The 26,207-nt window shown below is 37.4% G+C and overlaps 1 protein-coding gene across 4 annotated transcripts in view; it reads right to left on the bottom strand.

Moving 5' to 3' along the window:
* Positions 1–5,578: 5,578 nt before the first annotated feature.
* The window catches only part of ppargc1b (peroxisome proliferator-activated receptor gamma, coactivator 1 beta), a 110,406-nt gene continuing 89,777 nt past the window's right edge, over positions 5,579–26,207 (bottom strand). For all 4 annotated transcript variants that reach the window (XM_044126149.1, XM_044126146.1, XM_044126150.1 and 1 more), the window contains 9 exons: positions 24,680–24,805; positions 21,088–22,147; positions 20,515–20,560; positions 18,078–18,142; positions 15,307–15,940; positions 13,741–13,798; positions 13,411–13,529; positions 12,822–12,949; positions 5,579–11,847 (listed from right to left, as the gene is read on the bottom strand). In XM_044126149.1, coding sequence (XP_043982084.1) covers positions 11,756–11,847; positions 12,822–12,949; positions 13,411–13,529; positions 13,741–13,798; positions 15,307–15,940; positions 18,078–18,142; positions 20,515–20,560; positions 21,088–22,147; positions 24,680–24,805 — 2,328 coding nt within the window. In that variant the 3' untranslated portion in view covers positions 5,579–11,755. The remainder of the gene's footprint in view (positions 11,848–12,821; positions 12,950–13,410; positions 13,530–13,740; positions 13,799–15,306; positions 15,941–18,077; positions 18,143–20,514; positions 20,561–21,087; positions 22,148–24,679; positions 24,806–26,207) is intronic.

Genomic DNA, 26,207 nt, shown 5'->3' on the forward strand with positions numbered 1-26,207 from the left:
TCCCGTGACTGTAGAGGGTAAAGACAGGGGGAGAGCAGCGGCTGCAGTACACCCAGAGAGCCAATAGGAAGGAAGACCCAGCCTCATTCTAACTGTTCAGGGGCAGTCGTGACTGCGATGCTGGCAGCCAGTAAGCCAGAGTGGAGAAAGCAATGCAAGACTATTTATAGGACAGCTATGCATGGGCTGACTGCAGTTTCCAAGCAAAGAAAGTCACTTGACTAGTTTGCCCAGGGTTTCTGACGCAGCAATGCATTTCATAATGCGCTGAGCTCAAGGTTTATAAAATGCCAAAGTTCAGAGTGGATTATATATTGAACTGATGAACCCATATTTACCCAGGTGCATTGAAGTAATACATGTGTTAAGTTTTCCTGATTTACTTTCTGTTTGTTTTTATTCTGTTTTTTTTTTTAGCTTAAATTGAATTTATCATTAATTTAAATACATAATCTCCTTATATACATTTACAGGGAACACAAAGTACAACAGCTTTAAAATGTAGGGTTTTAATACATTTATCATTGTTTGACAATGAACGATATTGTGTAATTTGGTGTGTGTGTTTTTTTTGCATGCTTTACATTAAATTTTACTTGATTTAGAGCCAGGCACTGATTCTAACCCAGAATTAACACAATGCCTTTTCTTTTTATCATGATCCTACTACTGAAAATAATTTTATACATACAGCGCTTTAAATCAAAGTGCTGTATAAGCAATTAACATAAAATAAAACAATTCAATACACTCCATATTTTACCATATTTTATTGGGGCCCAAAAAAGAATCAGGGCCCTGGGCTACTGCCCCTCTAAGATCTTTCTAGCATCTGGCTTGGTTCACAATCATCTCAAACTCCTCAGTTTAATGTTGCTTTACTTTAAATTCTTGTGATGTGAGAAAGTGTGAAGGATCTGAACAAAGTCACACTATCAAAAAATAGAAAATTATATCTGTGTTATCTGTGTTGATAAGATTCTAAAATCTCCAGTATTATCTGATTTCAAAAGTTTTTAAAAATTTTCAAAAGCTTTAAATCAATCTGTTTTAAATCAATCTGTAACAGAACTGACAAAAATAGTATAACTATTAATCTGTCAGTCTTCTGTAAGACTGATAGATTAAGGGCCTAACAATAATTAAAAAACAATATCCATGTCACTTTTGTGTCACAGCAACCCACTTTGATTGCAAAGTGGATAAAAAGCCCACCTAAGTGTGAAATGACGGAGATGGTTGGCTTCCAGTTATGTTAGAAAGGAATATTAAAGAAGCAAAATGAGATTCCAGTAACATTATCTCTAGATGGGAAGTGACCTTTTTATCATTGTCTCAGATTTTCTTTGCACAAGCACAAAACCATGTCAATTTATCTCAGTCTGAGCATGTTGTGTGTGCGTGTGTGTGTGTGGCTACCTGGATCAGCATGCCTCATGAGGACAGTTTAAGAGGCTTATCCAACAACTCCAGCAATAAACAGGATCTATGCAGAAAGCAAATGTATCACAAACTAAAATACATCCACTCCACCTGCATCTGTTCAGCATTCTAACACCAGTGCTCCATGAATCAGCGTTAAAATCTCCTGAGGGGTTCTCAGATGTTGTTGGGTTAATATTATTTATAGACAGCAGAAAATGCATTTCAAACAATGCACAATGACAAGTAATCAGGTTATAGCTTAATCTTTTTTTTATTTCTGACCAAGTTAAACATTTATATTGCTCAACTGTATATGACTGGATCTCATATTGTTCAGCCTGCTTTTAAAAACATAGGTACAAAATCAATGTGCTTAAAAATACATTTACCAGTAAAATGAGCCATATATTCTGCAAAACAAAATAATTAACCTTTTTAGACATAGCTGAAGATGACACATTTAATAAGATACCATCTAGTGTTTATCTTCAACTTGAACTGTTTAAAATTAATAGGAAGAAAACATATTTGTGAACAATGCATGCTCATAGCCTACACATTTTCTCTTGAAGTTACAGATCAGGAATGTTGAAGATTTTAAAATGTTTACTTAGAAAATAGATCCTCCTTTATTCTTGAACTTCTGCAGCTGGTGTATAAGTTGATCAAGCCAATCACCCTCAGTAAAAATTTTTATTTTTTTGTGGAATCAAATTTTTTATACTAATCTTTTGTGTCTGAGTGAACTTCATTACTTCACAGGACTGATTTACTAAATATATGTTGGTCCCTTGGTTCTATCATTCTCTTGACACACTCAAAAATTTAAGAAATAATTCTTCACAGTAGTTTTAGCTAAGTTGGTTTAGCTAAGACTTTTTATGTACTAAATGGCTCATTCAAAGTCTAGACTGAAGTCCATCTGAGAATCTGTGACAAGAGCTAAAACTGATACACACACTCTCCACCCATCCCAAGAGCTATTTAGTTCTTGAGATGGGTAAAAAAAACTTTAGCAAAAGAATGATTTCACAAACCACTGATAGAATACAGTGGACACTTTTAAGATATGGATTTTCAAAACCATATCCTTTACAATTTTATCTTCAAAATCAGGACATGAAAATGTTGTCATATACAACAATATTCTGCTTCCCTATGTAAATTTACATTATTTTTTAGAAAACACTGGAAACAGAAGCAAATAATATATGCTTTATGTTGCGGAACAAAACCCCTCTGACTCATTTATTAGTATTTGGAAATATATTACTCATGCAGTGGCAAGTGCTGAAGCATCTCTCTGGAGAAAATATGTGAGTGGAGCATATTATTGCTCATATGAGCAACAGTGCTGGGTATTGTGTATCTTGATGTTTCTATTATAGAACATAGTGTTGCACATGTCATTAGGGCAAATTTGCACATGATGTACTCAGTTTTTGCCTGATGGTATCAAGTCGATATGTCAACAATGAATCTGGGAATATAATATATACAGTAAAGAGCAAGAACTGAATTAACCACAGCCTCATGAACTACAAAGGTTAGTACAATGGACACTGAAGAAAACTTAAAAAGTCGAGCAATAATTAACTTACATGGCCAAAAATTTATTTGTCCTGAACAGATTTCTTATTTTTTTTCCTTGTCACCTATTTTTAAACCTTCTAGTTCATAAGACAAATAAAAACAAAATGAGTAAATACAAGACATTGATTTTAAATTCAGATTTTTTTCCTAAGGGTAAGAAAAAACCCTACTAACTACTCACTATAACCTAATATTTGCTCAACCTATAAAACAACTTAAATAGAACCTTGTCTGACATCTTGAAGGCTAATGGCTCTAAAAAATCATTTTTCCTCCAGCTAATGAAATTCAAGAACTCTTTCAAATGGTCCGTTAGCTCCTTGATCCACACGTTTTAAGTTTCACCTTGCGTTCAAACCAAAGGTCCTGACATGTAAGGGGGAATGAAAGTCAATACATATTAATATGATGAAAAATATGCTGGCACTCATCAGTCTTGCCTTTGTTTAAAGTACTGACTGCATTAGAATCACAGGCCTGTATGAGGATCATGGCACAGCGGTCAAATCAAATCACAACTCAAATCTGATTCAAAAGATGGTTCATGACCTTAAATGGACTGTTGAAGCTGAAAACTCACCATCTTTGTTAATAAAATCTGTTTGATGATCTGAATCACAAAAGTGTGACAAAAACAGGAATATTCTAAGGTGGTAAGTACTTTTTCACAGCAGTATAAGTCTGACTGCCATTAGATTCTATTTTTAAAAGACTTTCAAATTTGTTTACAAAACAACGTGGGAGTCCATGACAGGCAGAATTATGAGGTTTGGATTTCAAGGTAATGTCCTCCTCTTGATGTTTTTGTCCGTTACTTCGGACCTCATGGGGGATAAAGCTGTGTGTCTGATATCTCTGCAGTGCAGAGCTCCTTCTTTTGCTGCAGTCACGACTACCCCACAGCCGTACAGAGGACAGCAGGACAGGAAATGGCTGACAGGATGATTTCTAATCTCCTCTGGCTTTGGCTTTACAGTCACCAGATTTAAAGGTTAATACTTCTGCAAATAGCTGTTTTAACATGACTTTTAATAGATCATGAATTACTGTTATATTTATTTGGATGCATTAAGAAATTTAAAAGAGATTATAAATAAGTAAGTAAAAGACACACTGCTGAAACGTAGCAGTAGTTTGCCTTGCTGTGACTCAAAAAAGTTGAAAGGGTCACATTTGTTTGGTACCTAAAGTTACAACAAATGTCACATGATAAATCTATAGTCCAGTCTTTGGTGATGTTAGTTGGACAAGAAATACATCCATACACCATTGCTGGTGCAGGGATCTTCTGAGCACTCACTTCAGTGGTGCGGTCACTGACATGTGAATTACTGTCTATCCAGGCGGAAAATTGCCAGCGGCCTGTTAATAGGGTGTTGTTAACCAAAGGACTGAAAATAGTGAATGTCTGTTAGCGTGTCATTGTGTGTGCTTGAATACCAGAGAAAGCATATTTGTGAAGACAAACCACAGACATTGTGAAGTTGATTCTTCGTCCAGTTGTTCTTGCAGTGTGAAGAGTATCTATACACAAGCTAAAACTGTCAGCATTTAACCTGTAGAAACTGTTAAGGTGACATTTAACCTCTGCAAATTCTATCAGGTTTGCAGTTTAATAAACTTCTTTGCTGCTTATGTACTGTTATCCATCCATTACCCTTACTGAGACCGTGTCTTGCCCACAGCTAAAATAAAATGGATTAAAGATTAACCTAAAAAGAGCAAATCATAAAAATCTCACAAAAAATAAGGCTCAGACTGAAAAGGATTACGTTCATAAAAATGGTTAAACTCCTTCTAATTCTTTAAATTTTTACATTCCTCGAAGGACTGGGCAAGGAGGCATAGCAATCTTTTTTCATTCATATTTATTAATTAATCCCTGACCAATTAATAACTACAGTTCTTCTGAATATCTAAGATCTAGGTTTTCCTATCCAAATTGCAAAGCACTTGAACCACTGCACATTTTTGTTTTATATTACAAGGCCCTCTCAATTTATAGATCAGATCTCAAATTGTTTAACTGACTTAGTGTTAAACAGTGTTAACTGCTTTTTGAAGTGGACGTATTTTAGCAAAGTCCACATTTGACACATTTTTTTTACTTCCATTTGGGTTTCTACTGCTTCTAAAAACACAGCCACTTTTTCACAATGAATAAGTTAATGTTTTTGTTGTGTGCAAAATGACGTACAAAATCTCTGGAATGTAATGTCACAAATCAGCAGGTACTGCCTATCACCTAGCAACCCCAATGAAATACAGCCAATCATATAGCGAGCCAAACTGAGGTGTTCAGGTGGTTTTACCTCTCTATGTGCTGGAAAAGGCAAGTGTTTTGTTCAATTACCATCCAGAAGCCAGTTATTGCAGCCTAGATGGCTGTACAGGATGCTCTACTTCTGCTTTTCAAAGATGTCTGGTTGTATGAATTTGTTTGCAGTCATTTTCATGTGCATGTGTAAACATCGGGGGTCCAGCAGCAGCGTATTTAGGCAGAATATATTTATTTATTGTGTTTCTTGATAAATAAACAAAAGCAAAGCCAGAATGTTGTTCATTAGGATTTTATTTTTGGAGGCAAATCAATGAATATATGTACTTTATACAGTATATGAGGAGCACATCTCTACAGTTTCATAATGTAAACAATCTCTGAAGAGAAATGTATTCAGTTTAAAAGGAAGCCATAGTTGTCTGTTTTAAACTATTTACATGAATTAAAATATAATTTATAACATCAGATACTTTAGCTTCTATGAAACTAGATTTTAACAATTCAAAAATACTGAAATGCCTTTGTCTCCACATTCTCAAGAAATATGAAATTACACAACAAAGAAAAAAAAACACCCTTTGAAGACATCAAAACTAAGTGGCATATAAATAAAAAAGAAAAACAAAACATAAAATAAAACAAACATATGTAAAAATATAAAATCTCACTAGTAGTATTTACTTTTTTGTTTTACCAAAAAAAAAGAAAACTAGGTTAAAAAAAGAAGAAAAAAATCATTTTTGAATTTGATAGTCATTAGATGTACAGACAGTGAAATAAACAGTAATGAAAAACAACATAAACATATGCCCTTTTATATCCAACCCCAAAATTCATAAAGAAAAAAAACACTCACTCATATTAAGCAGATTTGACAGCTTGCAGTCCCAAATAAGTATCTGTTTGACATCAGTGTCACCTTTTAGTTTGTCAGATTAGCCATTAAGTTCTTTGAACACTTCATTTTAACTCGGCCCATATTGCAAGCACTCCTGTCGTGGTCGGGAATAATTTCATGGCTTAAAACAAACAGTGAGTGACGCAAAGATTTACTGAGCCATGGCATTAAAAACGTAACATTTAGAACTGAATCTCAGGACGTTTTTTCATTTGTTCACCATCCCTGGTGAATTGTTGCTCTTTATTTTAACTTTTTGTTTTGGTCAGCTTGCCTATTAAGAAGTTTGTTTTCTCACCATTTTCCATTTTTTTCTGAAATGAAGAGTGGAAAGAAAGATATTGCATTCTTATGAGGGTAATTCCCTTTGGAAGTTTTTTATTTTTTTTAAATAAGTTTTTATTTATTTATTTGGATTCACTGCCTATTGATCTAGCACCTAGACCAAATAGACAGCAGTTATTAATGTTGAAATGTGTCAACGTGTTCTCAAAACACTGCGAAGAATGACCCACATCAAAGTTTTCTATAAGAAAGTATATAATAATCTAGATATCTACACAAACACACAAATATATATATATATATTCATATATATGTATATACCTTTTTTATAGTATGGCTATTGAAAAAATTACGTCAGTAATTATTTAATAATAAACCACGTTGGATTGGAAAGAAGTTTAAATAGTAATATTAAAAGCTAATGATAACTTAGTTTCCCCCCAAACTGATTTTTAAGGCTTGCCATGTTAGACATGGGATTGATCCGATTTCATTTAACCCTTGAAAAGCCTCACAGGCACAGAGGCAGTCACTGTAGAAACCATAGCAGTACTGCAGGCTCAAGGTTGAACTTTAATTTACATGAAAAGACAGCATATCTCTCCTTTACGTTATCGATGGTCAGCTGCAAGGAAAACCTGAACTGGATAATTGCCTGAATGTTTTTCAAGAAGAATGTACCCTCCCATGTCGACCTTTTTCGATCCAAAGTAAGGTGCAGCAGTGCGACTAGGATTTCTACAGTGTCAACATCGGCTGTTGGAAAATATTCACCAACTTTTCTTCAACACCTCCCTGTCACATTCCTTTACCAGAGATATACATGAACTGTGTAGTTATTGGCTATAAAGTAAGCGCTTTAAGCAACTCTGATTCAAACCAAATCTGTGCACCATCAAAAGGTGGTAATAATATCGTTACAACAGCTTACAAGAAGAAAAAACAGTGAAGGTAGTTCACCAATTAGGACGATTTGTGCAGTGAGAACGTTAGAACAGTGTGTTCCATTTATCTGCTTTTCTGACCACATTCTTCCTGTAGATTATTTTTTAAATGGCAGTCTACGTACAGTACAGCAGCCTATTTAATCCGTAGCTTAACAGTTGCCCATGTAATAGCTCAACAATCAACCACACACTGTACATTATTACCTCCGTTTTTCACAAAGGCTCTCTTGAGATTATTACGTATTGCATTGGAAAATTGCTTTTTAAGAAAAGAAAAAAACCCAAAATCCACATTAAGATACAAAATACAGCCTTCTAGCGTGATTATCTATGGTGATACTTTTTCATTTGTTGTTTTTTTTCCTTTTTGCTACAGTGTTGTGTTGGACTTTGTGTGAAATTGTGATTTTCCCTTCATTTCCTCCCTGTATACTGAACAAAATTAACATACTGAAACAAAACAGACCTGAAATCTCCTGTCTTATTAGTAATCAAGTGTGACCCACCACCAAAAAAATAAAATAAAATAAGAACACACAATAAATTTCATGTTTACAATGAGGCATAGTGCTATATACACATTATATATTCATATATTATCTTTTTAACATGTAAACCAGCACATTCTCTCACTTTTTAGTAGTATACATACTAAGCACAAAACCTTACTCAGTTCACAAGTTGTTGTTTTTTTGTCCTTTTTAACAGACGACACCTTGTTTTCAATCAGTATGTATAGCACTAAAGTGTTAGTTTTGGACATCTGTGAGCCTGGAGAGGAAGGCATCCACTCCAGAATCTTAACTTGCTGTTATGTCATTTTTAAGCACTGAATAAGGCGCCTTTGTACTTAGTGTGCGTTCCTAATAAAGTCAAAGGAGAAACAAGTGATGTAAACATTCAATTTTTTTGTGTATGTGTGTGTGTTACCAAGATGTGGATTAGATAGAAAAGACAAGAACCAGGATGGGGGAATTATCGGGTGAAAAGTTGAAACTTTGTGAGGGGAGACCTGGAGAAGATGAGGTCTTGAACCCACAAAGAGAGAGAAGTTAGGGATGGAGAAAGAGTTAGGCTGCGTTTTTACTGGATGTCCTAGGCAAGGAGAGGGTGAGCAGATAAAAACAGGGGGAGTGGCACTTCCTTGATGACAACATAAAAACAAGTGCAGTTGGAGAAGATTTTGAATCTTCACCAATGAAGTACGCACAAGGAACAACCAGTCCACCAGATTGCTGTTCAACCTCTCACTGACCCGTAAGCGTCAGCAGTGTCCAACTCAAACACGAGACAAAGACAAAACATTCAATTACACGAGGATACAACGTTGAGACTCCAACAAACGGACACCGTTATGAGGCAAGCGGAGGACAGACTACAAAAAGAGATCATCTCTGTCACAAGGAGCTTAGAAAACTAAACCTATACCCCTTATAGGTTCTGTCCATGAGTCGGGTTTCAATCCTACACCCCTCATCAGCTGTGAAAGCTGTAATCTTCAAGAAAACAAACTTTTGATGCTGTGATAATAGATGAGGAGGGAGAGCGTTCAGGAAAACCACTAAACAAAAAGACGGTCAGGACCTGGATGAAGGGATGTGAGGTAGAGACGCTCATCTGACCCGGTAGATGACGAGAAATTGAATTCTCAGCCAGTTACTTTCTTAGTTCTTAATCAGCTGATCCCTTGCCAGCTACCTGGCTGCATTATTGGTGGGGAGTTGATGCCACCAGATTGGCAGGATTCAGAGACTCTCTTAAGTTTTCAAGGCATGCTGCTGCTGGCTGCTGCTGGAATGTAAGCTAGCTGCTAACCAGATCCAGTCTGAAATTATCAAGCAAACCCATCTTTTGAAGCACCACATCGCTCCACAATCTTTGTGTGGGAACAACACGACAATTACATTCAGCTTCTTAAAATACATTCCTACTCCATCTGTGACCGTAGTGTATTAATGGGTAATGCATTTTGTGCTTATAAAACCAAACAGTTCACTAACCCTAAATCAACACAATATATTTAAAGACCACTACTTTATGTTGTATTCAGTATTAACTCAACTGAATGTGATAGATGATTGGATTGAAATGGACTGGTATAGAGAACACCTTGCATGGTTGTAACATGCAAGCAGGCAGTGAGGAAGGAGGTTTTACAGAATTTTATTTGTATTTTTCATATATATCTATAAATGTTCATCAGGTTTATCTGCATATAGATGTTTTTAATATATTAATATTGGCCCAAATTTTCATATTGGTGCCCAAATAAAACCTTTTCTTATGTTTGAACTCATTACAAAAATATCAGAAATGACAAACTACCTTATGTTGCTATAAAATAAATTCCCGTTGTGCTTGATGCACTTATTCCTTTTGCATGTTAAACTACATGTAATTGAAGTGATGCACATTCCAGGGAACAAAATGTTTTGCTCACAAATAACACCATTATTTGTCATTACCTTTAGAAGAAATAACAGACATGTAAGGATATCATTGCAGTTCAAAAGATTTATAAAGGATTTGTCAACATTTTGTCTAAATTAAAGCTATGCAAACAAGCTTAATGTGTTTAAAAGAATTTTAAAAATCTCTTTAAACTCATAGTCAAATAAGGGAGTTTTGTTTTACTACCTAAAAATAGATATGTGATTCATAACCCAGCTTTCCTCTGGCTTAGTTCTGTCCATGAGTCGGGTTTCAACTTGCGATAAACTCATAACTCCGAATGGGTTATTTCCCAGTAAAAAGTAAGTCAATATCAGCTGTTTCTATAGTGTAAAGTATTATTTTGAGATTCCAGTGAAAGTGCCCACACTGATAGTCAGCTGACCGAAAAAAAAAAGCTACAACGATTCTCTCATGTACAACAAAGACAAATTTAGCTGTAAAGGTTTCCGATCATGAAAACCAATGACAAGAATGACATGGCAACTAAATGAGTCCAAGCTATCTGTTATGGTAGTTTTTAGCTACCTCAACAGACAACCCAACTAATCATTAATCAGCTGATATCAGCTTTTTATACTCTTTGTAGAGCAAAACATTGAAAAGGGATAATATTCTTTACTTTTAATCTAAAGCTAAATTTATTGGTGTTAAAATTTTGTTTTACTGTTTAGTTAATACTATAAATGTTGGTCTTTTTACTCACACTGTTCTAAATCTTAAAATTAATTCAGGTTATGAAATTACTTGACATTTAGTTGCAGTCAAATCCAGTTTTTTCACATTTCTGCCTTTAAACATAAATCAGAGAATCCTGTTATTTTCCAAATCAATGGCCATCTTACTCTGTCTATTTGTAAATCTATTCAAAGATAAGGTTTTAATCTAAGTGTTTTTTTAGAGAAAACTCCCCCCTCAATCTAAATTGGTTGTAAAAATATGAACAATGTTTAAATAATAAATAGTTTAAATAGGGTCTTTGTGTGTAAACCATTCACTAAACAAAGCCTACAGCAGCCAGTAGCAGAAGCTAAATATTTAGCATGGCAGAGTTAGACACAGAAGGGGGACAGAGGAGACATTTACCTCTGTTACAGTGCATAGATCAAATCAAGGAAGCACTACAATTACAAAAAAGAAAACATGACTTTTTTTCTTCATTTTAGGTTTGTAAACTTTTATCAGTCATCCGTTGCTTACATTAAATGTGTTTGTTATATACTTTGTCCATGAGACACACGCAAACACACACACCCACCCAAACACGCCCTCACACAGAGTAAGTTTAAAAATTTATAACATATACAATTATTTGCTAAAACAAAACAGACTATTTTTTCACATCCTGGTTATATGACCATACAAGCAAACACAGCCTGCAGGTTCACCATTTGTGACCAGAAAAAAGGGAGGTTTTCTCTTTTCTTTTTTTTTTGCTTACAAAACAGAGTGAAGGACACGCACACGCAACGACACACACTAAAACGACCAACGCAACGCAGGGATAGCAAGGATTTGCTACAGGTTTTTTAAGCCCGTTTTTCCAAGGCAGGGCAAAGACGACACCAGTACAGACAGGAAGCAGCTTTGTTGTTACCTTTGTTCAGAGCACTGTATCATTGTTGTTTTTAGCTGTTTAAAGTCATTTTTTCTCCCTCCTGTCTCTTAACTCCTCGCGGTGACTTCCTTGTTTTTTAGCAGTATGCTCCGGTGAAAGAGACTTAAAAAATCAAGGTCCTAGTTACGTTAATCCAACAGTAAAAATGTAAACATTTTACGAGGTTGCCTTGCACGGAGGTACTGTGGGCAGACCCTTGTTGTCAGAGGGGTTCTGCTGCAGTTTTCTAAGGCTGGCCAGCCAGCAATGCTGGACTGTCAACGGTGCAGGGACTTCTGGGCCTCCTTCAGCAGAGTGTCAAAGTCCAGTGCATCATACTTACTCTTGACAGGACCAGGGCCAGCCTCATCTGAAACACAGAAACACTTTGAGGTCACTAAAGGTCCTTGTAGAAATCAAGCCTGAAACATTTACAACCTCAATAAGGCGGCAGAGCTAACGTAAAAATCTGCATCATCAGTCAACGTCATCCTGCTAACTTCTGATAAATGTTTTTTTTGATGAGCAAAATGTACCCCACATTACAAGAAGTCTATTTTATTGTCTAATTGCTTCATTAGCTGACACAAATATGTTATTAAAGTAGTAGGATGGATGTCTAGATGCTTTCTAGTATGAATGAACCGTACGTAAAACTGTATGCAAGAATAGCAGGAAGCAGTTAGGAGTTCCTGGACACAGGCCTTCCCAGAAAAATATATTAGCAGCCTGTTAATATATTGTTCAAACTCAGGCATATCAACATTTTCCAGGTTTAGCTGTTTGAAATGGCTAAATACGGCAGACATGTCATAGCTTTGAAGATTTGTTCACTTTTCCAAAAACTCAAGTCAAGCTGCAGTGAGACATGAAATCTATCTGCTTTCTATAGAGTCACAGAAGCCCAATAATAATAAAACAAATTTAGGTTCTATTTAGTTTTTTTCCAAAAACTTTAAGAAAATTTTTTTCACTTTGTACTTGACTTGTGACTATGGTCTCTACTCAGTTTACGGTCTTGTTAGCTTTGTGTCAAATTATTATCAATATCCATATTATGAAAATTATTATTTTCCAAATAAAAACGTGGGTAATGCACTAGGAAAGGGCTTTTTACTGATTCAAAAACAATTTTTTTCTTTATTTGTAGCTGTTATTCATATACACCACTCAATAGTTCAGTTACTTCAGGGTAAATACTGGTCCAGTGGTCCATTTCTCAGTCTAATACAACTTGAATTAACAACTTCAATGAAGAAAAACATGATGTAAAGAAGATATGTACAAATAACTGCCAGTGCTAGGATTGGCTATAATAGATATGAGTGTTTATATTTTGGTTACCAAGGTCTATGTAGCGTTTCCTTGCTAGCCTCCTTAGGCCTGGAGGTTCATTCTGGATAACAATCTCTCGTTCTTTGCGATGTCTTTGAGCCCCCGGCTGACGTATCTTTATCACTCCACAGCGCTCCCTTCAGCCACACAGAAAAAAAACACACATGAAAGATGTATCAATAAAACCTATTACTAAAGTGTGAACAGTGTGACCTGAAAGTTCATTGAATTGTAATGTCTGATGGTATATTAGCTTTAAGTGAGCATTTGATCTTAAATATTTACAAGAACAAATTTTAGACTGCAAAAGTTTTGGGATTTCTTTAGCAGTATTTTTACATTTGTGTTTGTATTTAACAAATCCTGAAAGAAAACGTCACACTATGCCCGGTTGTTAAGAAGCAGTATCTGACAACCATCTCTAACTCTGAGGATCTACTCTGAGTCAAGGAGAGCAATGTGAACAGAACCTCCAATATAGACAAAACCAATTGCTCTTTTTATTTTGTGCAGAATCTTCTTCATCCGCCATAACTAGCACCATTTCAAAATCTGCTGTGTCTCTTCAGAAAACGTTTATCCAGATTGGGACCCTTACTCATTGCAGATGATGACTTTGCAGTCCTCTGCATTGTCAAAAAGTTGGAAGCGCCTCCTTAGCATGTTCTCTGTCACCCTGCTTGGTAGGTTATGGATGTAAAACACCTGGCAGTTGTCCTGGCAATAAGGAAACCACAGCAATAATAAGAACAAATGACAGGTATGCAAACAGTTTAGATCCAATAACAATATGCTTGTTGTTCTTATGAGGAACTAAACCGTTGACTAGCATTACTCTGGGCCTTTGTCAAACCCAAGCAGACTTTAATTACACTTTCAAAGTTTTTGTTTAGTTTGAATGAGGCTGCAGAATGTGAAGGGTGTGTACCTTGTCAGACTTGTCCTTGTTCTCCTGGTTGTCGTCCGTACAGCTCTCAGAATTCTCACTGAAGAACAAAGAAGACAGGGAGGAAGACAGTGAGTCGGTGGGAAACTGTAATGTGAGACATGTAGAAACAGGTGAACCACATCCAACACAAGTCTCCAACTGGTGGCAAAAAAGTATCTTTTTGTTTTATGTCTCCTACCGTTACATTCCCTGTCATAATGTATAAGACATAACATGACTGCTGACCTCATTCTGTGAAAGGCCACCTATTCAAACAGTTCTGCCTGAAATCTGAGTGATGCTCCAGCATTTGCCTGGTTATATCTTCACATTAAGCAGAAACAAACATGACTTCTGACCTTATTAACTTGGACAGTACAGCTTCTGCTTGAGTGTTTTTTTTCCCTTATATGCTACAAATCACAACGCATTTACCGACTGAATTCCTCTGCTTCACAACCCAATGCACAGGGCTAAATGCAGACTGAGGGGTAAAAACATCAAATGTCAAGTGGTTATATGTTAAATTATGAATCAGAACGAGCGGCTGTACAATCCAAAAGAAGTTAGTGTGAATATAATTGGAACCATCTCTGTCAAAAGCATTTTTACTTATACAAACAGGAAGGCACCACCATATATGGATGATGATTCACAGTCAAACAACAGTCTGCAGCAGCTTTTTTTCCTCTGTGACAGAGTCAAGTAAAGAACTGGATATTTAGGTGCAAATGCCATCTGAGTATTTTATCTTTCCATGCAGCATTTATAGTGAAACCCAAATTGTTATGAGAAATTAGTTTATTATCTTTTGAAATAACATTGATAGCTACAATACTGTAGTGTAATATAACATGAAACTTAAACTTGCACGCAAAGTGCATGTTTCCAGATTTAAAGCATTCTGGTGACACTGTTGTCAAGAAATGAAGGGCTGATGCCAGAGTAAAAACGCACGGCCAGAACCAGAGCACAAGTTGTTACCTCTGCCTGAATGTTTTCAAATATATAGTTCATAATAGTTTTGGATTAAAGTTTTTTCACTTTAATCCAACCATTCTGTAGTGAATTACAAGCAGAATTTGTAAGTTCCTCCACTGGTTTATTAGGTCTCCAAACTATGGCTATTACGTAGAAGTTCTCCAGACTTTCTTTTCCTCCATCAATAAATCACATTATAAATATGCATTTCATGAATTCAAATTGAAGTTGGGGAATATGTTGTCACCGCTGGCCATTGTATTTTGCATAGATACACAAGTAACCTCATCACTCTTTGGCAACTCTCCTCTGTGTTTCCAGGTAATTTGTGCTTGGTTTCAAAAACAGGATGAATATAACTATTGTGAGCTACAAGTCCAGAAATAATTGGAAAGAAGTATTTAGAAAAAAAAACAATACATGCTACTTAAAACGTTTGTGTATGTTGGGTTTGGTGATGGTGGTGTACTGCATATAATAATTAAAATACCCTTATAACCTTTGCGTCTGTGCAAAAAAGTATAGATTTTGTTTCTTGAATCCAGTCTCTTGAAATATTTCCCTTTATTCTGAAGTGTGTCTCACCTGGAGTCTGTCTTGCTGGAGGGAGAGTCAGGACACATGTGAAGGATGGGTGAGGGAGAGCGAGACGCCAATGAGCGCTCCACCTCTTCCTCAGAAACTGGAGGCGTCGCAGCAATTGACTGGCAGTCTGATGGCGGTGATGATGATAACACCATTGTCGTCTGCTGCTCCTGCGTTTCTACCACTTCTGTCATCACAAGGCGCTCCTCTTCGCACTCTTGGACCTTTTCATCTAAAACCTGATTATCCACCACACTGGATGATTGGGTGCCAGCTCCCTCACTGCCCACCTGGGTCTGGAGTATGGCGCCAAGCATGGCAGCGCTACGCTTGCGGCTCTCCCCAAGACTAAGCGCGCAGTAGTCATGGTCACCGAAGGTGCGCTGGGTGTCACCCTCTCCCGCCTGACCCATGCGCCGCAGCTGGGCATAAAGCTCTGTCTGCTCTGGAAGCTTCCTCTGGTGGTGGGAGCGATTCAGCCAGGTTGAGCCCTTTGTGGTAACGTTGGTGTTAGTATTTGAAGTCTCACTGCCACTTCCACTATCACTGCTGCTGCCGCACTTTCCTCCGTCTGTCGGTTTAAAGAGCTCATCCTCCACAGATTTATGAGGTGGAGTGGTTGGAGGGGTGAGACCTGAGTGAGACGGAAAGATATACAGTTTAAATGTTGGTTGGTTCCTCTAAGATATTGACTTGCACGTAACCCAAATCTTTCTATATTTACAAAATACTTATTGCTACATTTGGCAAAAATGCATGAAAAATCTTTAACATAAATATCTCTGATGTACCCCGCCTCTCGCCTGGAACGTAGCTGGAGATCGGCACCAGCAACCCTCCCGACCCCATTAGGGACAAGGGTGAACAGAAAATGGATGGATGGATGGATGAAATATCTCTGATTACAAAACCATAATGTCATGATGAAACTTTTTGGAAAAAAATTTACAATTCAGAAAGTAAAAATCTTACTTGTAACCCTAACAATTCCTAAAAACTAAATCTGTCTGAAGTTTTGTAATTAATAGTTATGGGTCGCTAATTCATTTAGCTCTGAATTAGTTCACCCATTACTTGCTTTCCATTTAAATTTATAGAGAAGGCCTATTTTTCTTAGCTACTCTTCAACATGGAAAAGAGAAGAGAATATGCCATTCAAATGAAGTACTGTAGACGTGTGCTGACTTGTGATGCCACAGCGAGAAGGGATGTGAATCAACTCTCCAAAGATCACTGTAAGAAGAACTGAAGTTGTTTGGGGAACCATGTCTCCTTAATGATCATTCAAAACACGGTTCACAAAATGCTTCAATGCAGGACTTAGAAAACAATTATCAATGAGAAATGTGGGCGTGCAGTGGTGGTGTAGGGGATAGCGCGACCCACGTTTGGAGGCCTTGAGTCCTCGACGCAGCGCTCACGGGTTTGATTCCCGGACCTGTCAACATTTACCGCATGTCTTCCCCGTTTCCTGTCAGCCTACTTTCAAATAAGGGACACTAGAGTCCATAAAAGACCCCCTGGAGGGGAGGGAAAAAATAATCAATGAGAAATGTAAGATGGTGAGTTATGCACTTTAAATTCAAAGAATTAACTCAGCCAATAACCATATTGCTGCACTAAGTTACTCTTCTATTATTTTTTTGTTAATAAATAAATAACATATGGGAAGGCTGAGACGGCGTGTCGATCTTGATCCCGCATTTTGTTCAGTAGTTCTGTGCTGGTAGTTTTATTATTGAAAACCAACAGTAGATATTGCTGCTTGGTATTGGCTCCAGATTTATCATGGGAATGTTTTCCAACAGAGGTTACTATCTACAGTACATGCCAAGTGAGAAGCATGCCAGCAAACAAATACTTTTGTTTTCTTCCTTTCATCACAAATGATAACTTGTGGAATTTGCTCAATACTACTGAGTGCGTTGGTCAGATGAGACTAAGATTATACTTTTATCAGGGCAGATTTAGCCTGAAACAACCCTGAATGATGAACATGTTGTCCACTGTAAAGTATGGTTGAAGGTCAGTGGTGCTGTTGGGCTGTTTTTCTTCTCAAAGGCTCCATTAGCTCAGTAGTTCCCAAAATGTTCAGCTTGCACCCAAATAAAAGTAGGAATGACTAATAACCCTGGATATTGGTTGCTTACACAAGACAATTAAATAAGAGCATAGTGAGAAAGCAAACACCATAAACAAACACAAAATTGGATTTGCTTGTTGTGTAATCTCTTCTTACATTTACAGTAAAAAGATGCTTCTTACCATTATAATTTTTGTGAATTAGTTTAATTATTAAAGAATCTCAAGACCCTAAAATTGTTGATTCCTGATCCAGCTTTGGGAACTCCTAATAGTACATTGAATCTTGGACTCTTATTTTGAGTGTTTCAACGGGTCCTTAGACTTAAATCCTAACTTGTGACTCTGGATGGACAAGAAATTGTTCAAAGAGGAATATGTGATCCAGTCTTAGAAGAAGAAGTGTTGCCTTTTTAGAAAACAGGGTTGAAGCATTCTCAGTCAGGGTGCCAGAAAATACAGTACGTGTATGAGTCACATGGATTGTTTGATCAAGTATATTCCAGTAAATACTTCATTATTCTCTCAGATCCAAGAAGCATCCAAACTTCTAGAAACAACCCCTCTGTGACTCACAGTCACCTATTAACTCCATAACAAACCATTTTGTTTTAGATCTGTAACCAGCTGACGGGGACATGAGTAGATGGACAACAACAAATAAGCCAGTGAGGCTGAGATGTGATTACCTGCTGTTCCACACAGATCCACACTGAGCGTCTGCTCATAAGGCCTGGTGCTGAACTGGGGCTCTCTGGTGAAGAGACAGATCAAAGCAGAACATTTTCAGCTTGCTCTGTCATGTCGGAATATGTTGCAGGCTTAAAACAGAAAACACCAATCCCTCAATAGGTTCAGAGTCTCGACTTTTTGCCTCCTTAAATATAACAGAACAGTTTAGGCTGATGCCTTCTGAATTTGAATTATTTGCCTTTGTGTGAACAGTGCTGGCACTTTGCTGCACATCTCATTTCTTATCAACACAGCCATATGTGCTCTACTGTCCCCACTGCTTTTCTTCCTCCTGCTGTTGGGGGCTGTCAGTTTCTGTTGCTCTGGTTGCAATGAAAGGAAGTGGGTGTGCAGACTGGATTGGCTTCAGGCAAGGAGATCAATTACCCTCCACAGAAAACATCAAATATAGAAAAAAGTTTATTTTTCTTCTATTTTGATGTCCTTTCGAGTGATTTGTTTAGAAGATGAATGGATTCTTGCAGAGGAAAAGGTTCAGGATTTAAGACCAAAAGTGTAAATAAAAGGTACGGTTTCTGATGCAAATTTTGTATCAAATAGAAAATCAGAAAGAACTGCTTAGGTCAAAGTGAATGACTACATTAGAGTTGAGGATTTTATTAAATTTGAGCTGAATCTGTGACTTAATTTTCTTTTAGCCCTGTGAGAATAATAGATCAACCAGGACAGAGATAGCAGTGACTTATTGCATATAGATAAATGGCATCACACAAACAAAAATAAGGACATGCCTGCAAACCATGGAAACTGATATTAATGAAAAAAATCATTATTGCTCTAAGTTAGCAACAAGCTTGGAGCTGTCTTTGATTTGAGTCCTGTTTCAACTCAGAACTGATGATGTGAAGCACATCTAAGGACAGTGCTTCCAGTTTTGTTTGCTATGCCCCAAGTCCTGCGTTATGCTAATTACTCATTTATGAAGAGCTTTTCTCAACAATACCCAATAATTAAGCATTGCATTATATTTCTGAGGCTGTTTAAGGAATGGTATTTAACAGCTCATATATGATTTTTGCAATGTACAAAAAAAAGATGGTGATTAACACTGCAATTTATGTTAGAAAGCTTTATATAATTTCAGGATCAGTGGAACCTGCTCCATATTATTCCAGTATTATATTAAATTTACTCCATTCGTTGGTTCAGGTTTTCAGTAAATAAGATATCAGAAAAACTACATGAGAAAAGATCCTCAAAAGTTTTTTGTCCTTTTTGTTGCTAATTTGAAAAGACAATCTTTGAAAACCCATGTAGATATGTCAGTTTTGTTAGATTTTGTTCAAAATTTACCTTTATAATCAAATCTAGTAAGAAACCTGGAATTCCAACTTGATTGTAAAGCAGTTATACTGCTTACCACTCTCATGGGACACCAAGGTTTTAAGAATTGACACTTTCATCAAACCATTAAAATTTTAAGTGCTGAAAGAAGTCTTGGGTAAAATGGGTTGCAAAAAACAGTCAATACATGAGAACTGAAATAGCTAGCAAGCTATGTTAGCAAGCTAATAGCGGCAGTACAGCAGCAAATTGTCGGCTAAAGAGTCAATTGAAAACTACTATTAAATTAATATTTGTTTATATTTTTGCTAAAGTGTATATTAGAATTAACAATAAATATCCTATATAACTTTGGCACTAATGGAGATATTTTCACCTTTACAAATTCAATGAATACTGGCAGGAGTATAAGTCAATATTTCACTAGGTTCGGAAATTATTTGCATCTAATTCACAACACAGATTCCAGTGAAATTTTTACTGAAAATCCCTATTTTGAAGGGGTGTACTTTCTTTTTACTCTGACTGTATGCCGTGTTTGTCTTTGTAAGAGAAAGTTCTTACTCTTCCACCAAACTCAACACATAAAACACCCCTGGAAGAGAAAGCTATACGATATATTCTAGAAGCATAATTTTAATATCAATGTTTTGTAATATTACAACTGCAAAGAACTGGTTGGATCTTATGTTTCAAGTATCATGCATGCAAATTCTGCATGGCAGTAATTTATTTGGTCATTAGTCCTTCACTGTTCTTGACGCCTACACTTGATGTATAAGATGCTTCACAAAGAGTGAAGACCGACATGATGATCAAGAATATATATATATATATATATATATATATATATTTTTTTTTTTTTACAGAAATTAACATCTTCATCGCAATATTCTGCAATAACAACTTAATGACATGTTTTCCTGATAGCTCCAAACTGGGATGTATTTTATCTTTCAACCCTGGTACTTTCTGGAATGTGGACCATTTACTGTTTGTGGACCATTTAGCAAGCCTGTAGCACTGTTTGGACGAAAAGCACCTAAAGTCAATGATGCAAAACAGCAGGTGCTTTTCACAGATACTTACCCTGTGGACTTTGGGTTGAGGGGCAGACAGAGACAGGCTCGCTTTTCTGAAATTAGAATAAGACCTTGGTTAGAACAGGGTGACAGTTACTACTGCTCACCTGTAAATATAAGGAGAAATACTTTTAGTCACTATCTTAAGCAGGAATGACTGAATAAATGGCCCACAGTATAAAAAATAGCAAATGACAGCAATTTAACAACATGTATAAGTAGTGAGATACTTTTTAAATTTGTAACAAGTGAAAAAGTTTGTAAACAAGTTAAAATTCAACAACATAAATTCAGTCATTTTTGTGGGGTCACTGCTCTCTGCCTACTATAAAAGTTGACAATAGCTGGTTGACTTCAGCTCAGGTTTTCATGTTATCATGAATACACCAGGAGAAGGAAAATTTCATCAGAAAATCTTATTTTATTAATCAAAATATTCCTTTTTCATCTCAAAGCATCAAATAAGAAAATATTTTTTCCTTTAAAAAATTATTGCCCCAAATTTAATATTGCTTAGAGTGAACGTGGCTATGAAGTGAGTGGTGTAGACGCAGCCATTGTGTGTGTTTGGTGATCTAACCATGGCAGCAGGATTTGGGCAGCTCAGAGGGATTGCTGCCATCATTAGATGTCAGTTTTTCTGGCTGCGCCTCCGTCGTCGTTCCCCCTCCAGCCTGGGTGGGAAGGAGTCTGTCCGTTTGATTCTCATCCTTTTCCTTCCCCTCTTCCTCCTTCGCTCGTGTAGGCCGCAACCTTTTGGCAAAGCGGCTGGGAAAGGACGCCAGGCGTCTGGAGCGGCGAACAGAGAAGGAGCCGCTGGTTTCTGCCAGCTCTTCCAGGTTCTGCTGCAGCTCGGAGGAAGAGTTTCTCCTCTCCAGTGAGGAAGAGTCTTTCCAAAACTCTGGCTTAGGGTGAATGGAGCTGAAGGACTGGGCTGAGGGGCATTTATTAGCTGGGGCAAAAGGAGCAGAGGTCTTGCCCCTGCTGGGACTGTGTGAGTGGGCGTAAGGTGGGCTGTGCAGTCTGTAAGGCTTGCTCACGTCAAAGGAGTTGCTCTGCTGCAAGAGCTCACGGAGAAGGGAGTTGGCCTTCATCTCCCTCCGCCTGGCAAAGGGAAGCCTTCTGGGGGTGCTGCTGCTGCTGCTCATCCCATTCAAGCTCCCACTAGTCCCAGGAGCGCTAACCAGTACAACTCTGCTGTGAGAGTTTGCATTGGCTGGGCGGGGGACGTCAGGTTTGGTCCGCTGCCTGGAAAGGTCCTTTTCTTTGCGGTCCCAACCCTGCTGCTTGCGCATGGGCAGGCAGTACGTGTGCATGTACGTGATCAGCTCAACAACGGACTGCAGTTCTTTCTCCGAGCTGAACTGAGGCGCAGCGGGCTCTGCAGGGCCAGCGGTCGCTGCCACTGCACCCTCGACCTCGCTACAGGAAGACTCTTCTTCTTCCTCCTCCTCCCCTTCCTCCTCTTCATCCTCCTCCGACTCACTGTCCTCGTCCTCCTCTTCGTCCTCGCCCTCATCGGTGTCATGAACCAGAGCGTCCTCAGTGTCCTGCGCTGTGGTGAGGTGGCGGTGGAGTTCGGTGCACAGGCGACTCGTGGGACGCACTGCTCGGGGCTTCCGCTCTAAAGGGAGGTCGCTCTGGGGAAGACAAAGAGAATATTTAGGAACCAACATGAAAACACTTTGGGCAATTATTTATATATAAAATAACAAGAGATTTCTATCTCAAGTAAGTAAGATTAGATTTGTCATCAAACAGACAATGACCACTGTATGATGTTATGCTAAACATATGGGAGTTATATTGTACTATGGAGTTTGCTTTGAAATACTCAATTTTGACATAAAGTTTGAGTTTTTGTATTTTAAATTTGTTTCGGTTGTATTTTCCCAGGAAGCCTTGGGCTATAGTCCACTTCCTGCTTTTTGAGCGGTCTCTGCTCTACTTGGTTTGCATTTTGATTTATCTTCAACCAAACTGAGACCTAAGTTTTTAGATGGAACATAATTCACTTTTTCAGTCTGCATCAGAGTCCGATTGCACTTTCACATCACCCCAAGAAAACCAAACCTTCTGTGTAAATGCAATGTAGTTAAATTAAAGCAGAACAAACACCCTTCAAGAAAAACTGAAAAAAAGGACTGTATTTTCAATTTCCTGCCTTGGATACATGATCATGGAGCACACAGCAGTAAATTTTCCTTCCGACTTCGGGATGATTCAGTCTGCAGCTGGTATTACTCATACAGATAAAGAATAGAGTGAGCGAATGTGATTCACTGTTGCCCTTCTGCTCTGTCAGTCAATACTTCCACCATTTGCCATCAACGGTGACTTTAAGAAGGCCATATAACAGACACAGGCCAGGCTCTTCCCGAGCTTCCTCCTGCAGCGGTTCTGTATGCTCCTTACTTAGGCAAAAACCTGCACAAAGGCTTCCCGTTCCCTATGCTTGTAAAAGATAAATGACCAGTGTTGTAATCAATGACCACTTGAAGCACAATGCTAGCAGCCATCCAATTACTGCTTAGTCATACAGCAGTAGCCATTGTAGATGTCTTCTCATCCCCAACACTACATTTATCACAAGCAGCAGCTGAAGGTCTCTGCAAGCTTGACGGCTCAGGGTTTTTATTCTAAAATGAAATATCTATCACTGGGAAAATAAAAACTGTCACCCTACGGGACGTACTGCTGCTGCATTCTGGACTGCTTTGATATTGTTTCCCATTTTTGTAAACATAATGGAGTATCTGAGAGCTGTCAGGAAACACATTAAAGCCTCCATGTATGCTGATGAAACCGGATTGTTCTGAAGCCTCTTTTTATTTACAGTCTGGCTGGATTTAGTCAATCATTTCTTTTCCCATGTCTGTGTTGCTTAAACTGTCCGGTAGAAGCCAATTTAAGAAGTGATGTTCAGTTCTGTTGAAGTTAAAATAAAAAACAACACACTACTCACCATATTTTTCAACTAAACTGCTAGGAAGTTCTGTAAATACTTCAGGAAAAGTCAGATTTTTTCCAGCCTGATTTTAATGATGCTTCTAAAGCTAATTACCAACCTAAGTTATAACTACTGTTTATATAAAGCAACATACAAACAATAAACAAACATAGAACAATGTAATGAATCCATGGTGGCAAAAAGGGAACAGCCACTTTGGATAGAGGTTCTCAAGACTTGCTATGACTGCTCCAAGTCTAAAACATGGCTATGCAGGAATATTTGCACAGCCTAACAATTATTTTGGTACATACATCCCTTTAATATTTATATGTACAAGACGGAGAGAGATACATTGTTATCAGATTGCAAGGTTAATAGTAGTTTGCACTTCAGCTGTAAATGGTCAAAGTGGGTGAGGCGTTTTCATTACTGAGTCAAATAGAATGCAGCATGAAAACACTTAAGCAATAAAACGTAACATCAAAAGCAGCATCACTAACAAGCATCTGTTTTGTTCGTTGGACTCTACATTTTATTGTGAAACTTTTGTTTCAAAGCACAAACAAAAACATTTTGCTGGGTATTTATCCTTACTGACTAACTCATAAAGAAGTGGAGAAAATGTAGTTAAATAAAATCCTGAAAATTGTTCCATCTGTTGCTGCTGACTGTCAAGCATAAGAAACTTTTATTTCTGAAATTTGTATCTGGTTTTATATCTTAGCAAATGATGACACAAGTAGTTTTCCATCTCTAACCCTCATTGAGCAACGTTTTTGCTAGAAATATTTAAGCCTCACAAATGACCAAAAACAATCCAATACAGATTTAAGTTCAGAATCATTTCTGTGCATTAAAGGCTCGGAAAGACGAATTACTGCAGACACACGTAAAAACACAACTCCTGCAGTTGCAGTGATGCTGACTGCAAACACTACATATAGCTGTAAATTACTTCTGCCTCAACTCACCACCCTGAAAGGAAGTGATTGGAAAAATCCAATTTCGTTATCTCACCAGCTTTCAGAGGACACGGAATGAGGCATCATGCAGCAAATAGTGAAACGTGCGTCTGTGTGCTTTTGATTCTGTTCTACTTCAGTCTGAAGTAGAACAGAAGTGAGTATTTTTACTAAAATATATACTAATGATAGGGGGTTTTTTTATACGTATGAGATCATATTGTCCTGTCACTTATTCACAGTAATTTGCACCTCACCTTAGTCAGAGGTCTGACTGTCCGTAGGCGCAAACTTCTGTTGCTGTAGCGATGGCTGTGGACTCCATCTTTATGCACTTCGATGCCGGTTGGAACATTGGGAGGAGTCAACAACAACTTCTTCAGCTGCATAAAAAAATACATATGATATCAGGACATTATGTTGGTATTTAGTAAGTAGAAAGCCTTTAATAGTTAATTTAGTTCCTGTTAAAACTCAGATGTAATAAAGATTCATTACACACAGGAATATATACTAGGCATGGTAAATTAGATGATTATGGTTGATGGCCAGAGCCATTGCAATATCAATGTGTCACGTGCCACAATTGCAAAGCACTGCTTAGAAGCAATATTTTGTGGTATGCTATACAATAACAGATTTTGATTTCCCTAGATGCCCACACTAAATGTATATTTTTACCAGGCAAGGTGGTAAAGCTTGTAAAAGATGGATAGGAATCTTTTGTAAAAAATAAAACGTGACGTAATCATATTGTCATTGTGATACTCAGCAATAGTGCCACATATACAAAATTTCCCTGATATTGTGAAGCCCTTCTGTGCAACAGTCCAGTTGTTTGTTTTTTTTCCTCTTTGGCCAAGATGTGCTGCTTTTGCTAATGCCTCATGCCAGTCCCACTGTACAAATCTACAGCAAACTCTTAAATCCCACTGCTACTTGTTCATGTTATTCTACCAAAGTTTTTCATTACTCTCAACTTCCATGAGATGCAACAAAATGTGAAAAGTAAAGTTCCTTAGCATTGATCTGTTGTGACTTGACCTCCACGGGAGGGAGTCAGCGATCATGTACTGGACGTCTTTCAAGTCAATAGTCTTTACTATGATTGCATAGGGCATAACATTATCATAAAATTACATTTTTCCATGAAAATCTATTTTTTTTCTACGTTGGTATTATATACTCAATTCCTGAGAAGTTGATGCTTTACATGACACCCCTCTGTGTGTTGTGATGCAATATATTAGTTTGCAATAAATATTTTTGAAGACATTCTAATTTATTGATCATCAGGGGGAAACACATTAAGGCAGAATCATTAGGATGCAAATATAATGAATTAATATGTGATAACATACTTTAAATAGTCGGGTTAGGGTTAGTAAATAGAACAGGAGGAGAAAATACCATTCACATTGACATAAAAGCATTCAACGTTCAGTTCTTTTGGCCTTTCACTGCATTTTCTAATCTATATTCTGTCAGGCGTTAATGCGCTGCAGATGGATGTTTGTATAAAGGAATAATGTGTAGAAAAGGTCATGATACTGTACATTTATCATACCACTAAAGCTGACAGCTACATGGTGGCACATTCACGTTTCCTATTAAAGAGCCAGATCCAGCTGTTCTTTTCTACATAATAATACGGCGTGACCACTGCCGCTCTTTCTCCCTCGGCCTCCCTTTCTCAGACTCCTGTTCTTCCATAATCCCTCCATCATTCTTTACCTGTTCAACATTCTCTTTTGATTTATATATATCGTAATCTTGTTATTTTTC

The sequence above is a fragment of the Gambusia affinis genome, linkage group LG09 (assembly GCF_019740435.1).
Source record: "Gambusia affinis linkage group LG09, SWU_Gaff_1.0, whole genome shotgun sequence".
Lineage (NCBI taxonomy): Eukaryota > Metazoa > Chordata > Actinopteri > Cyprinodontiformes > Poeciliidae > Gambusia > Gambusia affinis.